The sequence below is a fragment of the Vulpes vulpes genome, chromosome 1 (assembly GCF_048418805.1).
Source record: "Vulpes vulpes isolate BD-2025 chromosome 1, VulVul3, whole genome shotgun sequence".
In the NCBI taxonomy this organism is placed as follows: domain Eukaryota; kingdom Metazoa; phylum Chordata; class Mammalia; order Carnivora; family Canidae; genus Vulpes; species Vulpes vulpes.
Genome location: NC_132780.1, coordinates 115,003,682 through 115,021,379, shown reverse-complemented (window position 1 = coordinate 115,021,379; position 17,698 = coordinate 115,003,682). Strand labels below are relative to the sequence as shown.

The 17,698-nt window shown below is 47.1% G+C and overlaps 1 protein-coding gene across 15 annotated transcripts in view; it reads right to left on the bottom strand.

The window, feature by feature from the left end:
- Window positions 1-17,698, bottom strand: part of BOC (BOC cell adhesion associated, oncogene regulated) — a 128,631-nt gene that overhangs the window by 56,024 nt on the left and 54,909 nt on the right. For 7 of the 15 annotated variants that reach the window (XM_072723218.1, XM_072723249.1, XM_072723227.1 and 4 more), the window contains one exon: window positions 17,105-17,198. Coding sequence is in view for 4 of the 15 variants with exons in the window: in XM_072723166.1 (XP_072579267.1) it covers window positions 2,036-2,109 (74 nt within the window). In the remaining 11 variants the exon portion in view is untranslated. Of the gene's footprint in view, window positions 1-2,035; window positions 2,132-6,119; window positions 6,180-9,150; window positions 9,232-17,104; window positions 17,199-17,698 lie in introns of those variants that run through there. The other 8 variants (XM_072723189.1, XM_072723258.1, XM_072723166.1 and 5 more) reach the window with 6 other exon arrangements.

Here is a 17,698-nt window from a genome sequence, read left to right as displayed (position 1 = left end):
TCACTCTGTATCAGAACTCGTTTGCAAAGCTCTCTTCTGGACACATAGTAGGTATTCAATGAATCTTTCCTAAGCTATAAAGACCTGCTTCCAAGATTTTTTCCAAGTCTATTTGGTTCTTGGAATTTGCTCTGATGAACTCCCAAAGGTGTTCTCACTGCAAAGCAGAGCTTCCTTGAATTGGGGAAGGTGGTGCTTGAGTGTCTGATATCCCTGTTCCTATCTCCAACCAGGATGTGGTTCTTATTCAGTGGAGGCTGCGGGCAGGATGCAGGTCTTTCCTTTTGTAGCATCCAACAGCATGAAGTGGGTGGGGGTAGGCTTGCCAAGGAGGGGCTAGGGAAGAAAATGTGAGAGGTAGGCACCTGAGGAAACTCTTCTGTTCAACGCATGTCCCTGGCATCTGCTGTGTGTCAGGCAGTGGTTAGGAACCCAGCTCTTGTTCCCCTAGGGAGTTCTGCACTTCCCCTGTGGAGGTACCATCACACTGTTTTTGGCCTGCCTGGCTACTAGATCAAAGGCTACAGGAATCAGGAATGGTGAGGCTATTCACAAGGGCATTGTCAGCATCTAAAACAGTTCTAGGTACTCAGCAAATACCTGTTGAGTGAGCCAATAACAACCTGAGGCACAAAGATGAAGGTCAGGGCAGACAGAAGAAAGAACTATAGTCATCTAGTCAAGGAGGGAGCTTTTCCTTAGAAGCTGGCCATTTAGGAAGCTCTGTGGTTGAAAAGACTTTGATTTACTTTGTTAGGTGAAATAATCACCACTAACTCCAATTAAGCTGTCACCTGCAATCATTTTCTGTGTCCCTTCCTCCTGATGATTAAACAACCAATGGTACCAGGCCCATACCTTTAAGTCACCCTTCACGTGACTTAAAGCTGGTCTCGGGTTCTGTGACCCAGAATGAATGAGGAACAGGCTGCTGCTTCTAGGTCTATCTGGATCTAGGGTTGACTCAAGCAAATGCTGGGCAAAATCAGCCCCAAACCCCAAAACACCAACACACACACCATCCCCTAACAGGCTCATGCATGCTGACAGGCAATCTGAAGCATTCTCATGAAAAGCTAAGCCTTGGGGCCAAACTGCTGAAGTCAGGACCAAGATGGGAAATCAGGAGCTAGGGCTCTTCAGTTGGCATCTGACGGCACAGTGACATGAACAAGATCTCTCCTAGACCTTCCTGCAAGCCAGAAACCCTTCCCCTGAACTTAGAAGGAACCACTTTGATGTAGGACAACAAAATCTATTGCACATGGGGATAGTGGAAGAAAAAAAAAAGAAATTAGGTTAGTAATTCATCTAGAATAATGACTGGTACAAAGTAGTAGGCTCGATACAGGACAGCAACTTATTAAATTTTCATAATTCCCTTCAGGGTTACTTTGAGGAATACTTTCATTAGTCTGATCATTGTTGCAGGTTTATTCCTAGTATTTCAACAAGAGACCTTAGAATAGGTAGTTATCTCGGGCGCCAGACACCCCCACCTGTGCTCTCTGGGCATGTGCATTCACCTCTAAGACAGACCCACATGCACACACGCGTGCATGCACATGTGCTCACACAGGAAGCAGCTCCAGCTGCTCAGTATGCTTTAGAAGCATGACAGTTTACTTTCTTTCCCATCTGACCTCATGCAAACCCACTTTCTTCACCACCTCCCTGACACCCCCAGCCAAATACACATATTTAGTCCACAGCCCACCCCCACTCTCTCTCAATTACAGAGCTCTTTCAAACCACTGAAAACTTAAAATAAATACCAATTTGGAGACCATGCTCTGGTCCATCTGTATGCCAGCCCCTACCTTCTGCTGGAAGCCCCCAACCCCATTTCCAGTCAGCCCTCCCCAACTTGTAAAGCACAGTGGCCTTGGTGCAGGGCTGGCACACGCAGAGAAAACAAACACATGGAGTCATGCCAGCTGGGTCAGGCACCACTATTTATAGCAGGAGCAAAGCGTGGGGAATTGGAGAAACGTGGTGAAGGGTCAGGAGCAGCGGGGGTGGGGATAATTCTAACCTGCTGTCCGAGGGCTCCAATAGCTGCAGAGAGGATCCCCTGCCGAAGCGCCGCCATTCCCAGGTGCAAGCCATCCTGGGATGACTAATACCATTGCCACGCAGGAGGGAAACTGAACACCTCTGAGGCAGAGCGCCTGCTAGCTTGCTCATTTTTGTATCCCCAGCATCAATCACAATGCTTGCACACAGGAGCAGCACAATAAGTATCTGATGATTAAATGAAGAGATGAGCTCTTCTCTTCCTGACTACCCCCATAGGATTATGCCACAGACAGCTGAGAATAATGGGTAGAGGGGAGGTTAGTGAGGAATGCCTAAAATGGCTCTTTAAAAACCCAGTGGTTGTAAAAGTGAGACAGCAAAAATAACTGAGGGAAATGTTATGTTGAGAAAAACAAGTTCGGTTTCTTTACTGCAGGCCTTTTCAGAGCCTTTAATATGCTGTTATGCACCATGAATCACCAAGAGGGGGATAGAATATGCACTGAAGTCTAAATTCACTTAACCACAGGCCTGGACTTACTTGACCACAAGCCTGGACTTATTTGACCACACTACACTTTTTCCTCAGAGTACCATTAGTGAGGAGAATTTCATCAAATACACTTTGGGAAATGTTGGCCTAAGAGGTTCCTGGAAAATATCCCAAAAGCAACTTGTAAGACAGCGTGATTCCATTTTTGTAATTTAAAAAATTGCATATGATGTGTGGCATATACTTATTCGGAGGCCACAAGACACTTAAATGTTAACATCATTTATCTCTAAAGATTAGGGGATTTGTACTTTTTACATTAAAAACTTCAGAAATATTAAAAGTGGTTTGATATGTAGTTATCACTTTTATAATTAAAAAGACAAATTTTTTAAAAGGCGACCTCCAAATAGCATGTCATCACTGTTCTTTTATCTTCCCATAGGCCTCAGGACCTCATTTCCCAACAACCCCGTGGACCAATAAAAAGGCTGTTCTTTGCTCCATTATCATATCCAAAAAGATTCCTGTGTCGTCTGTTAACATTCAGAAACTTAAGTTTGTAAGGAACACCTCCTCTAATTCCAGGATCTGCTGCTTCCATACAATATGGACAAGTGTTATGGGAAAAGCAAACATATTTAATACTCTGTTAACCTTTACAAATCTGAAATTACTTTGTTTAGTAAATTGTACAAAGTATCCATTTAGAAGTTAGTTTGCTGAAATTATCATGTTGGGCATATGAACATTTAAAGACTGCCTTTTTCCCTAACTTGCTTATTTCCTAATTTAACTGATTTGCAAATGTAATTAAAAGTCGTTGGGACGCCTGGGTGGCTGAGTGGTTGAGCGTCTGCCTTTGGCTCAGGCCCTGGAGACCCGGGATCGAGTCCCACGTCAGGCTCCCTGCATGGAGCCTGCTTCTCCCTCTGCCTGTGTCTCTGCCTCTCTCTCTCTCTCTCTCTCTCTCTCTCTCTGAGTCTCTCATAAATAAATATTAAAAAAAAAAGTCATTGAGATTTAGTAAATACACCAAGTTTTGTTGCGATACGGGATTAAGGAAGATACTTAGAAGAAATCATCAATCTTAGTATAAATCAAAGTACCTGACCATTTGTTGAGCTACTATGTGTGAGATAATGTGCATGCATTGTTGTCTAACCTCTAAACAAGGCTATGAAGCAGGAGGTATAGTCATCCCCATTTACAGATGCACCAATTGAGGCTCAGAGAGATTAAGCATCTTGCTCAAGTAAAGAGTCCAAAGCCAGGGCTTTTCTGCTTGCCCTGACTGTTGGTCCTGATGTCCTTGGTCACTTCAAACAGATATACAATGACCTGCTTTCCAAAGGAGGAACTATGAAAGGCTGAAAAAACCAGAGTCAGTCTGAGTTAGAGTCATGGACTAGCTATCATGTTTTGGGAGGGATTGGTTTGGCAGGTCCCACAATGCATTCTGCATTCAAACTCCTAAAGATGTGTTGTCCCAAACGCCACTGAGAGTCAGTCCTGATGTCTGAGAGCTCAAATCCCATTCAAAAGTTGGCAGCAGTGTTTTGAGTCTGGATCCAAGTTATATGCACCAGCATGTTAGCAAGAGACAATAAAATTCTTCCATTTCCTAACCTGGCTTCTCTCTCATCTTCCTTCTGTTCTTACACAAGCATTAGATTGAAGGTTGCCAACTCCGGCTGCACAGAAGAATCATCTGGGGACACTAAAACAGACCAATACCTGGGCAGCACCTCAGACAAGTATAAACCCCAGTTCAGAGGTGGAGTCAAGGCATCAGTATTTCAAAACTCTTCCCTGGAAACAGCCAAGCTTGGGAACCACTGGGCGTCTCTGCCATGGATTTGAGGCCCATTTTGATAAAGAAGATCTATCAGAAATCCCTTGGCTACACTGGATGCCATGGCTGGGATTGAGAATTCTGTATAAAAATGTTCCCTACTAAATTATTTTAAGGAAACTCTTGTAATTTTTAATGCTAAAACCTTTTTTTTTTTAAATTCCGAAAGTTGGACTATCTTTAAAGAATAAAAACATTTTCTTAAAGCTTCTCTCACACTTCCTTAGATATTTTCTGGACTTTCAGATTCCTAGCTTTCTTCTCTTCGCACAGAAAAACCCAAAGGGAGGCCACCACTGCAAAGAGTGCCTACTTTGGGGGCCAAGTTAGCCTCAGCAGTAGAAAAGGAGATTCAAACAGGTCCTTGGGCCACAGGTCCTTGTCAGACTGGGGCCATCACCACTACTTCTGGGGCCTGGGAGGTTAGCAGAAGACAGGAAGTTTTTCAAGCACATGCACATTTTAGTGTTTGCACGTCCAAAACCTAAAATGGCAGCAATGAGTCCCTTAACAAAGGCAGGACAGTCTCCAGAGGCTCATAGACCACCAGGAAGTGGGACTGGTGTTGACCATCCAGGGTCCCCACATCCACTTAACACCATACTGGACCAGAGGGCTTTGGTTACACTGGAACGGTCTTTTTGATGCCCCAAAGGGTTAACAGCTTAACCGCTAGCTTCAGGCATTCCCCAAAGAGGTTCATTTTCAGTTCCGTCCCTACCAGGGAAGGAGACAGCTCCCCACCCGTGCCTCAGAGACTTGGTCTCTACCCCAGCCCCTCCCCCTCCATGGCCCGCCCACTCCAAGAATGAAGCTGCTGCTGCCCAACATATACCCAGACTGGTTTCATCTCCTTCCAAATCCATTTTGTGTCTTAACTTCTGCCAAGAATAAAAATTAAAACACTAACACACACATCATGCATGTACGGGAGGGGAGGACAGGACTGGAAGTTAAACTGAAAAAGACCAGGCAGGGAGTGGGCAGGGCAGGTCACTGATGAAAGTCAGGGCTTTGGAGACTTTGGCTGGGGTCCGTTGTGGGCCTTGGCCCACCCTGCCTGAGGCCCCTGCTGGCTACACCCAGGGTGGAATCTGAGGGGAAGTGTTTGCAGCATCTGCCCTCATGTTCCTCCAAAACCCCATTTCATATCCTTTAACATCCCCAGCCCTGCCCAGAGCGGCACAGAGTAGCAGAGCTGCCCAGCACTGCAAAGGCTGGAAGCGGACTCCCTTCCCCATGCTCCAAGGAGCCTTGTTCCTTGCCAACACCACAGTGAATAAAATAGCACTTGGAATGACACGCAGGCCTGGTGGTGCAGGCGGCTTGTGGGTTGTCTGTGGCCACCCAGAGAAATGGGTCTGGGGCTGGAGCCTCATTCTCAAAGCCTGCTCCACCACACCCACAGCCTGCAGGCTCCAGAATCTGGGGGCCAGGCAGATAGCAGCCCCAGTCCCACCCTCTTTTGTTCTCTCTTGCTGCCGAAATTTTCTTCTCCTCTTTCTAGGCAACAGCAGGAGCCACTGCACACTTGAATAATAAAGGCTAACCCTTCATGCATTCAGGATCCCCCAGGGTTCTGAGAATCACCTCCTGCCCAACTCTGAATCCCACTAGCTGCCCATTTTGGGTGAACTACTCCCCAAATGGTGAACTAAGCACTCGCGTGACTTGCACCTGTCCAGATGGAACCCGCCCTGTCTCATAGAATCACCTGCCTTACAAGTCAGTCAATGCTTATTGAACACCCACTTAATACGAGGTCTTCAGAATCCAGAGACAAAGTTCACGCTTTCTCCAAGAGTTCAGCATCTGGTAGGGAGGAATGCAAAAACATCTCAGAGCACCGTGCAACAACTGGGAATCAAACTCAAGTGCCCCAGGCTGGTGGTCTTTCCTGTCTATGCTACTGTGCAGATGGTGGGGAGGTTGGATCACACACATCTTTTGGAAAGAGCAACCTGTGGCATCCATCCTTGTCCCATCTGGCATACAGTAATGAAAACAAATTGATATTAAAAAGCAAAACAAAACACACTTTGTCCTGATAACTGTTGAATCTGGGTGATGGGTAGGTTGGGGTCATGATACTATTCTTTCTACATCTGCATGTTAGGGTTTTTAAATAAACAATAATAAAACTTGGGTGTTTTGTTGTTGTTGTTGTTTTGCCTTTTTCCCAAAGGATAACTAGACATCTCAAATCTTCCCAATCCCATACTAACTTCCAGAAAATACTACCACCACAATCACCACCACCCATTCACCCACATACCCAATGTCCTCTCAGTTAAGTCAAACAGCATTTTCAAAAGCAGACTTCAGTGAGTGCCCCGTTTCTGGTGGGGAAGGGGTGTTCTCTTTGACCTTGAAAGGCTCCCTGGTATTAGGCCCAAGAGGCAGCCCCATCTCAAAGGGGACTGCTGGCCACAGCCAGAGGAAACCTACAGAGCTACCCTCCTAGCTCTCTGGCACTGGGACCCAGAGCTGGTTGGCAGCCCCCCATGCCCTCTGCTTCCTTTTTGGAGCTTCTGTGTCCAGGATGGGCCTTCCCCAGGGCCCGGAGCATATCTCACAAATAGCATGCCCCCAGCTTCTCTACCTGACTTTCCTCTGACTGCAGAACCTACCCAGTGCAGAAGCACTGAAGTCCAGGTGAAAGACCAGCAAGCAAACGGGCTTGGACTTCTGAATCTATCATTTTTCTCTGGGCTTCCATTTCTCTACTATAAAATTCCCAACATAGGCAGCCCAGGTGGCTCAGCGGTTTAGCGCCACCTTCAGCCCAGGGCATGATCCTGGAGACCCAGGATCGAGTCCCACGTCGGGCTCCCTGCATGGAGCCTGCTTCTCCCTCTGCCTGTGTCTCTGCCTCTGTGTGTGTGTGTCTCTCGTGAATAAATAAATTTAAAAAAATTCCCAACACACCATAATTGACAAAACTATTTTTAAATAGCCAAGCGCTCCAAGAATAGGAAAGAATTCTAACTCGCAGGTTATTTCAAGCCAAATTAACAAGGAAGATAATGGTGAGCATTTAGCACCTACTCAGAGAGCACTTTTCTAATGAGAGAATGTGGATAACGCAATTCACTGTGAACTAACCTCTTGTTTGGACTTCAGAGACAGTCATAATCTAGGCTAGAAGTGTCTTGTGGGCAGCATGGAACAGTGCTCAGTAGTGTGTTGACTGACCAACTGAAAGGCCACTATTTCACAGTTTTGAATGTGTTTGGGGGCCTATGCCTGATGAAGCACGAACAGCAAAGCTCTCAACCAAGAGTTACTGCTGGCTACTTGGAAGGAAACCATAAGTGACTCAGGAGGGGCAGTTTGTGGCCCTCGTGAATCTCAAAGGGTGGCATTCTTTACACTAGTGAGACAGGTCAGAACCCTCATCCTCGGACAGGGATACACACCCGGACAGGGATACACACCCGTGTTGGCTGAGACGCAAAGAAACAAGGTCTGTCTGCCTTCTCCCCATGCAGACCAAAGGTGTTAGTACTGGCATTTTTGTTAAATGTGGGGAAAATTAGTTCTGTCTGCCCAGGAGTCCATCAAAATTGGGCATGCGTTCCTCTTTACTTTCTGACTTTGAAAGCACATAGACATTGGTTAGTAAGGGGCTTCCCTCTTCCACTATCATGGAGGCTGATTTTTTCTAAAGAGGGGAGTAGAGCAGCAGTGGGTCAGATCCAGACCTTGCCCTGGTTTCTGCATATTGTTCTGGAAAGTACTAGAGGAGACCCAGACTGCACCAGAGACTTCCTTCCACCAACACTGGATGAAGCTCCCCAAATCAAGTAGGGCCCAGGCTGTGGTATCCTGAGCATCGCAAGCTGACAGGCAACCACAGTTTGAGAGGTTCTGGAATGATCCCCACTGTATAAAATGCCATTCTTTATGCTAAAGATGATTTTTTTTTAATGCATTGATTTATAAATTTATGCTTTGGTAAAGATAAAGGTTATTTATAAAATCAGCCTGGGCCTGGGTGGCTGAGCTTAAGGTTAAGCGCCTGCCTTTGGCTCAGGGTGTGATCCTGGGGTCCTGGGATCAAGTCCCACGTCAGGCTCCCTGTATGGAGCCTGCTTCTCTCTCTACCTGTGTCTCTGCCTCTCTCTCTCATGAATAAATAAAATATTTTTAAAAATTAAAAAAAAATAAAAAATAAAATCGGCCTGCCTGAGATTTCCTCCATACACTAATTAGGAGGTTGGGGGAGGGGGGGGCCCAAATGCTCTATCAGATGACATATTTATCTCTTGGTTCAGGAAAAGTGCCCCTGCTCCTAGACACTCTTTACCTGGAAGTATCTACAGGAGCTGGTCTGGGATTCTCTCTCAGGACTCTCTGTACCTCCTGTGGGGACAGAATGTTAGGAGAGACACAAGGCTAAAGGCTGCATTTGGTGAGGAACATGGGGCCCACACTCACATGGTTCAGCACTTCTCGGGTGTCTGCCTCTCTGGGTAAACCAAGGCAAGGGTCAAGGCCTCCCCTGTGCTGATGGTCAGTGATCACTGTCACAGCCTCCTAGGCTCTAGAATTAGACTCCAGGAGACAGGGGGCCAGGAGGCCACACTCTGATTCCATAATTTACAACAAAGTCAAGGACAGCTTGCCTGTGGAGAGTGTCCTCTGAAGAGCCTGAAGAACTTTAGGCACTCCAATGCAACATCACTACAACCAGCTCACCATCTCAGTGGCAAACTTGGGCCAGGTACTATTTGCCTCCACTTGCCCTGGGGACAGCTAGGCAGAGCCAATATATGGTTACCTGGGGCTCTTCAGCGAGTCACAGATTGGGATGGCCTGAGCTCTTTAGTGTCACCGATCAGGATACAGCCTGGACGGTCGCCTGGGTGAAGAAAGAAAACCAGAGGAGGGGGTATGGACGCGGGCCATCAGCATGGAATTTCCATAGTCCAAAAACTGACTTTCCAAGGGGGCCAATGAGTCTTCTTCCTTCTTCACACTGAACTCTGACATACCTGGCTGGCGTCCTTCGGTGTGAGAAGGTACTAGCTGGCCTCAGCTCTGTGTTTATTCCAAACAGGAAGCAATGGGACCTGGAGCCTAGACCTCAGTCACTGTTCCCCAGGATTGTTAACTCTCTGCACCTAGTATGCATCCCTTTCCCTTAGCCCCTGGAACTTCTCAGCCTGGTTCAACTAGATGCTCCACAGGACCCCATTCACAGGCACTTTCCTTCCCTTAGCTGGGGCCTAGTTTTGAGGAGCTCCCTCCACCTGCTTTCCTCCTAGCATCCAACATCATCACTTATGCCCCTAGGGCCTCCCTGCCTTAGCGACTGGTGAATGCTATGAATACTGAGGTTCCTGCCTCCAGCTTCCAGGGAGTCCTGGCTTGCAAGGCTGACTCAGGAAAACAGCGCTTCTGGGCAGGGAAAACATTCTCAGCTGCTCTGCTCCCTACTGGTCTTCCTCTCAAATGACCACAATACAGGCCTCAGTGCTCACACTCAGGGCTCAGCACGGACAGCCGCGACTTCAGAGGCTTAGGGACATGTGGCCCGCCAGCGGATGTGAGTGTGAAGGAGTGCTGCCTGCCTGGGGAAGGCTCATGTCCCCACCCTCGACCCCCGCTCTGAGGCAAGTAAAACAAACGACTGAGGAGGAAGACAAACAGCCCCATGTGCTCCTCCTGTCTCTATTTAGGAATGGGATGGGGAGGTCTGCACAGCTGATGCTTCCAGATGTGGAACCACAACACAGGCAGCTCCTGACAGTTTACCAGCCTGGGCTAAACTCCAGTAGCACCAGGGCCAGGCATACTCATGGGGAGATGAGGAAGGAAGGGGACTCACGGGCTCTGGTCAAGGGGATCCCGGCAGGCACAAGGCTTTTACTCCAGATGGACACGTGCATGGGGGGGTGGGGGCGGAAAGAAGGCCATGTTTAAGAGGAGCCAACTTAGAAACACTATATGCTGTGTGATTCCAACTATACTGTAATGGTGAATAGTTGTTATGCATCTGTCAAAACCCAGAGTGCGTAATACAAATAGTCAACGTAACCATGTACCTTAAATGTAAACCATTTAGTTAATAACAATGTAGCATATTGTGACAAATGCACTGCATGTACATCTGAATAGTATGGTTGGAACAGGCCTGGTGTGAGGAGTATGTGGCAACTCTATTTTTTACTTAATTTTTTCTATAAACCTAAAATTGCAAGGGAAAAAAAAAAGCTATCAATTTTTAAGACTTAAAAAAAGAAAATGAAGGAGGAAGCTAAGGCCTTCAGCTCCCTGAGATGCTGTAGATGTTGGGTCTGGGGATCCCAGTAGTGTAATTTCTCAGGCACATTTGTTGTCTGCACAAGACCTCCTGGGATCTTTATCCCTATTTTTATTCTTCCTTAGCTTCTAAATCTAGAAGCAAGTCAGAAATGACTGAGGTGCAATTAGAAGTCAGCTCTATCCTCCTCTGGGCAGACATCCAACCATGCTGTCCCTTGTATGTAGCTGTCAGCTCTCTAGCAGCAGAGACTATCTCTGTGGCCTGTATGCCTAGCGTGGGGCCTGACTCCATTAGGCCCCCATGCGTGTGAGGAACTGAAGTATTCTCGAATTCATCATGTTCCTCTTGTCCCTGGTTTGTGGTTCCAAACCCCATTCAACAGAGCTCCAATTCCACTCAGGTCACCATGCTACTGGAAGGGAGCAGCAAAATGGATTGTCCAGGCTCACTCAGGAAATCCCAGGTAAGCAACTAGAATGTGGAACTCGGTGGAATGATAGAATGCGCTGGGCTTCTCTGCATCTCCTAGCCAGCCTTAGCACAGGGCATACAGACATGTTCCACAAATGCCTCTGAAGTGAGGGGTGAGGAAGGGCCAGAGGAGGCATCCATTCTCATGCACCTTACAGGTACAACAAGTGGCACACCTGTGGACAGTCCTAAAGTCAGTCACCTTGAGGACAAAAGAACTGGGCTAGATCTGTTGTGGCCTAGCACACGGCTCCCTGGCATTTCTGAAACACTCAAATGTTACTAGAATTCTCTGCTACTTTCCCACATACTCCCATATACATATACCCATTTTTCTTACATAAATTCATAAGTCTTTCATTTTGTTTAAAAGTCATATTACACCTCTTTTGAAATTCAGAAAAGCCCTGCAGACTAGTGGGGGAGAAAATGAACACCAGTTATGTATCAGATTCTATTCCAGGTACAGAAAAGACAGTGAGGGGAAAAGAAAGTTCCTGGATTCAGGGAGCTTTCATTCTGGAGGAGAAGGAGGCAGTAAGCAAATGGACAAATGGATACCTGTCAGCAGGTGATAACTTTGAGGGAAAATTAATTAGGCTGAGGGGAGAGAGAATGATGAATTGATAAAAGGTGGCTAGGTTCAGGTCAGTTGCAGGAGGCAAAGCCAGTTGCTCAGCTGGTTGCAAGAGCAGCAAGGAGGCCAGGGTGGGTGGGATTGGGGGTGAGGGGGAGTAAGGGCAGACCTGCTAGGCCTGGAGCTGACCACACTGAAGGCTTTAGAGTTTTCTCTGAATTAAACAGGCCCCCTGGAGAGTTTGGAGCAGAGAAGTGACCTCCCCAGGCTTCTCCACGGGAAGCTGAAACTGACTTCTCAAAGTGGACAGATGTGGGGCAGGGAGGGAGGGGAGTCCAGGTGGAAGCAGGCAGATCCCTGAGGGAGCGACTGTGACAGTCTGGGTGGTGGAGGACCAAGGTGGTAAGAAGGGGCAGGACTCTGGATACGGTAAAGCCAGTACTCTTTGCCAATTTAAAGTGGAGAGAGGGAACAGAGTCAAAGAGGACACCAATGTTTTTGGCCTCATGGGTAGAATGGAAGATGCTGAACTGCAAAGAAGCCGAGGAGGAGGCTGGGTGGAAATTCTCTTCCTACTGACCAGGTCTGATGACACCTAAGGGGGCAGCGGGCAGGGTTTTGTCCCACTGTGGGCTCCCCCTCATTCCTTTGTCCCTTGAGCAGTGGGGGTTTCATGAGCACAGGCTTCCAGCTGCCCAATCCATCACTAACCGTCCCTTCCCGCTGCTCCTCTCTTCCCAACAACCCCTTCTATTGAATGCTCACGATGTGCTTCATAAATGCATTATAAGCCATCTCTTGTTTCTCTTTACCACCCTAAGAAATTGGGATTTCAGAGTCTAGGTAACTAGCCCAGGGTCATAGACCTAGCAATTGGCGAGGCCAGGATTTAAACCCGGGCCTTTCTGGTTCCAAAGCCCGCACTAACCAAGATGCCACACAATCTCCAACCTGGAAGTGGCCCTAGAAACACTGTTTCCTCTTGAACAAACTTCTAATAAGATTCACCCCAGACTCTGTCCTCTCAGAGGGGACATTCCAGACACTCTCCCAGACTCCTCTGGTCTTCCTCTCTCAGGAAGAATGTTAACCAGGATCCCCCCACTATGACATTTTTTCCTCTCCCAACTCCTGCCAGACCCTGAGACCCCCTCACTGCCTCTTCCTGTATGAGGGGAAAAGAGCTTGTCCAGAGCTTGGGAAGGGTTTCTGGCAATGCGATGAACTGCCTCCGGTCCAGGCCCCTGCCCTCAGAAAACAGAGATAGCCACAAAAGCAGATGCAGCCCATATGGCCGCACTCTGACCTCTGGCCAGTTCCCTAGCAGGTCTTATCTCCTAACTCATCCTGGGCGAGCACAGATGCCAAGGGGCTTGGGTTTCTGATGTGAGCAGAAACATTCTGAATCAAAAGCATTCTCTTGTGTTCTCTCTCTGCATCCTAATAGTGTTCTGAAAGGCAGCTTTGTGGGGACAGGGAAATAAAGGCTCAGAGAGTTTCTGTGACTCCTCTCAGTCACCCAACTGGCTGGTCACATAATTGTTCTTAAACCCAAGTGTCCTGTGTTGTCCCTCGCTCGCTGCAAAGAACCCCCTGGCTTCAGGCTGTCCACATTTGCTAGAGAAAAACAAGGAACTGTGGGCAGCTATGAGTTTTCCACAGCCAAGTCTCCACAACTGTCCTCAGCCAAGAGGGAGAGGTCTGTTTCGCTCTCCTGCAGGTAATTGCCTGTAGAACTCTTCCTGCTGGCTGTCCTGTGAGGATTTGCCTGCAAGGTACCATCTCCTGTCAGTTACCTGTCTGTCAAAGCTCCTGCCTCCTTCCCCAGGCTATTTTTCTGTGCAAGCTGCCACTTCTCCTGACCAGGAAAAGTATCTGCTGGGCCAAGCGCCTTCCCACTGAGGGCACACAGGACCTGCTTGATCAGACTTGCGGAAACCTGAGGAGCAAGTGAATTCAGCTGGCATCTACAGCGGGCGCAGAGACTCAGCCAGCTAATTCAGATGATGTCCTGGGCGGAGGGGGGCCACGGAAGAGGAGACATGTCCTGAGATGAGACCCAGCTGGAGGCGGCTTTCAGAAGCATCTGCAAAGTCTGACTCGAGCTGTGCCACAAAGCCTGGCTGCCCGTGTGCTGCTGCTGTGCCAGTCAAAACCTCCCAGCTGTGGTCCCAGTTTTCAGTTCCTGTTTCCTATAGCAAGTCTCATAAAGGCCCTGCTTGCCCCTTACATTTGTTAGTTGCAATAGGAACAGTCCTCCCTGCTACCACCGCCCTCCGCAAGCTTCTTCTTAGCAGGAGAAATTGGGCATTTTTTCCCCGCAAAACCCGAGTTCAGGAGTCAGCAGTTTTCTGATGAAATCTTGGCTTTGCCACCTAACCAGCTGTGAGTGCAGAACAAGTCGCGACAATTCTTTAAGCTTTGCCCCTTTTCTGCAGAACAGGATCATACTGCCCGTCTCCACAGAACTGCAGAGGGAGAGTGCAAGGGTAAAGCCTGGAGGCTTAGCACAGGGCCCGGCACACAGTCGGTGCTCATTAACCGGCAGCTATCATTCTCCACATCACCAGGACAGAAGAGGCAGGTGGGGCTGCCTCCTTGGCACCAGGGCTGATTCCAAGTGATGGAATCATTCTCCCCTCCCGTGAAGGGTACCTGCTGCTCCTGCGTGCTCACCCTCTTGAGGGAGACTTGCTACATAAACAAGAGGCTCTGCCTATAAAATCAGGGGAACAAAAATGAAACCCTGCACAATACTGCCCTCAGCAACCTGTTCCATTTTTTTTCACCAGTGCTCAAGACCTTTGTGGTGTTTCAATGACGGGGCGGGGGGGTGGGGGGAGGACTGGCTGCCAACCTTCTTGTTCCCCTTTGGGCAGGAGAGCTGAGCTCCCCCACCCCTCCTCTCTCCCATTGTCAAAGACCACCCAGTGAAACTTGCTGGCAAGCTGCCACAGTCCAGACAAGCGAAAGCTGGGCCTCACCACCACCCAGCCTCCATCTCTGCAACACAAGGCTACAGAATGAAAAGCACCTGACCATAGGGCTTTCACCTGGAGCTGATGCAGCCTTCACGATGGTAGACCACCAGTGGTGTCAAGGAAGGGTTGCAGGTGATTGCTGGGAAGGCCTGTACATTGGAAGAGTCATTAGAATCTAACTCTCGGCTATAACACAGTAGATTTTTATGTAACTTGTTCACTACAAAACATCCATTCATAATGACAGAGGTAAACAGCCATGAATTTCCACTGCTTCATGTGGTCTCCCTGTGCTAACTGGACTGTGAAATCCCCCTCACGTGGACACAGGTACATAAAAAGGAAGAGCTATGGTAACACCACTGTGGGATGATAGTCATTAGAGAGCAGAAAGAGAGTCAAGTGGCGGGGATGATCTGTGAAATAATTAAGAGCAGCCTCTGCTTTCATAGAAAAGTAATAAAGCTAGAAACCCCCAATTTTCCTCTCCAATTAACTGGGACCCATACATAATAAACCTGCTGAGATTGTAATGTTAGGTAAACTCAGACTAGTAAAGGCACCTGGCTGAGACTACTCTGGAAAAATACTGGCAGGGCTGGGGAAGGTTGGGGAGGGCTCTATTCCAGAGTTCAACTCCAGCCCCGCCTGGTGGGAGGTGGTGCCGGGGAGCACCTCCAAGGTCAGCCAGCTCCAGAGGGGCCCTCTTCCTCTTACCTGTAGCTCTCATCCTGTGTGACAGTTACCTCTCAGCAGCCAAGGAGGTTCCTGGGCAACTGGAGAGCCCAGCGACTTTTATTTGTCCCTAAAAGAAATGACCCCTCACCAGCAACTCTGGAAATGATTTCAGAGTTAGCAAACCTGGTGCACACAGTAGAACAAAGGGCAAATGAAACTGAGAGGTAAAAAACTGAATTCAGGATGTTGTTTCTAAAATTCTCAGCTAAAATCTGACATGGGTGAGAAAGAAAAACCAAAATCACATGTTTCTCCTCCCACTGCCCCCAAAGCCATTCAGTAACTAGTTTCAGAATCCTAAGACTCAGATTTCAGATTCTGTACTCACTGCAGAACTTCCAGTTTTTCACTTTTCTAAAATTAACAAAACTACTCTGAACTTGCAATCTCCTGTCTCAAGTACACTTGAGCCTATCATCCGCTGAAGTACATTTTCAGGGAGAAAATAAAGAACACATATAGGCAGAAGTCAAAGAACAGTTCAGTCCTACTAGTCCCATCTCTGTCTTTAAGACTTAGTCTGAGATACTGACTCTCCTCCCTCAAGAAGCCTTTCTTATTTTTTTTAAAGATCTTACTTATTTATTCATGAGAGACATAAAGACATAGGCATAGGTAGAACCAGGCTCCATGCAAGGAACCCAATGTAGAACTTGATTCCAGACCCCAGGATAATGCCCTGAGCCAAAGGCAGACGCTCAACCACTGAGCCACCCAGGCTTCCCAAGAAGCCTTCCTTAATTGACCCCATCCAAGTACTTTAACACTACAGTTTGTATTGCAGTGTTCCCTTTAGTAATGGAATTCTGGATGGCGTAGGCTCTGGTATTGATTCCAGGCACACAGCAAGTACCCAATAAAAGCTTGTTGAAAGGATGAAGGCTCCAGCCTACACATACATCATCACCGTCGTCTTGTCCAATGCTGTCCAAACTCATTTTAGAGAAGAACAAACATTTCTTTGCCATACTTTTTGCTGCTCAGCTCCTTTTGAGTTATTATTATTATTTTTTTAATTCAATCCTACTTATCCTGGCCATATTATGTACTTTCCTGTTTCTTACCAGGAGAACTAGTTGAGACTTTCCTCAACATTTTCTCTGGCAACCAAATGAAGTTGACTGTGTATTATTGGCTCTGATCTTTCTCCTATGATTTCCTCTGACTGCCCAATAATCCTGTCACAAACATCAAAGGCCTTCTTTGAAGATAAGGCCAAATTCACCATTAGGAAAAAGAGAAATTATTTTCTAACTATTTCAAAAGTTGGGATGACACAGAATCCCTCTGGGTTTTGTGAAATAAACACTGCCCAGTAGAGCAGATCACAAGACCTTCGCTCTAATACCGTTGACAGAGACATAAACACAGGGCTTTCCTCACCCAAACCCAAGCCGGACTCTTCGACACAGCCTCAGACTCCAAATCCCATAGTAAATGGTTTGTATCCAACATGTTGAATGGATTTGCCTCAAGGAAAGGAGGGTTCACACAGTCACAGAGGTTATCACAGGCTCTGACTAAAAGAGTGTCTGAACCAATCTGTTTGATCCAGATTCCACTCAGTGTCAGACTCTTCCAATGCTAAAGGATGAGAAACACTGTATCCTCAAGAGGACAAAACATGAAAAAAAATTTTTAAAAAAATAAACGATCCAATAGGCCAGAGAGGTATTAGATTGTGGGCAGAAAAGCTCACCTGCTTCTTCTACTTCATTGCTGCTACCCTCAGATGGTGTGACTGTTGTTGACAAGACTTCATGGGTCATGGGTTCCAGAAGTTTGTGCTGAGACTGGGGAAAAAGAGAAGTGTCTTATCTTTTGAACAACAAAATAAACAGTTCTGAAGTACTGGCTTTTTATAAGGTGCCTTGCTATAAACCATAGTAATTCCTTATTAATCCATTTTATAAATAAGAAAACAGAAAAGGCAGTTTTTCTAAGATCCTAGGCTTCCTTAAATCTCTAGTTACCTGGTCCCTCGTAGAAAAGAGAGGAACCATGAATTAAGGACAATGATTACACTGAAGCCTAATCTTACAAAACCATTACTGTTGCAACCAGCAGCCCATTTTCGTCAATATTCATCATATATCTCTCAAGAACATATTATTAGCAGGACTCATACAAAGTAAGGTGGGCTTATAGGAAAGGGGTTTAGGGTGCTAAGGCAGCAAGCAAGGAATGAATCCAGCATAAAATCAAGGGTTAGCTACTAGCTAGGTTTGGGCTGGAGCAGAAGGCTCCTGCTAAAGTAATATTATCATAAGGTGGGACAGAGCCACATGTGAGA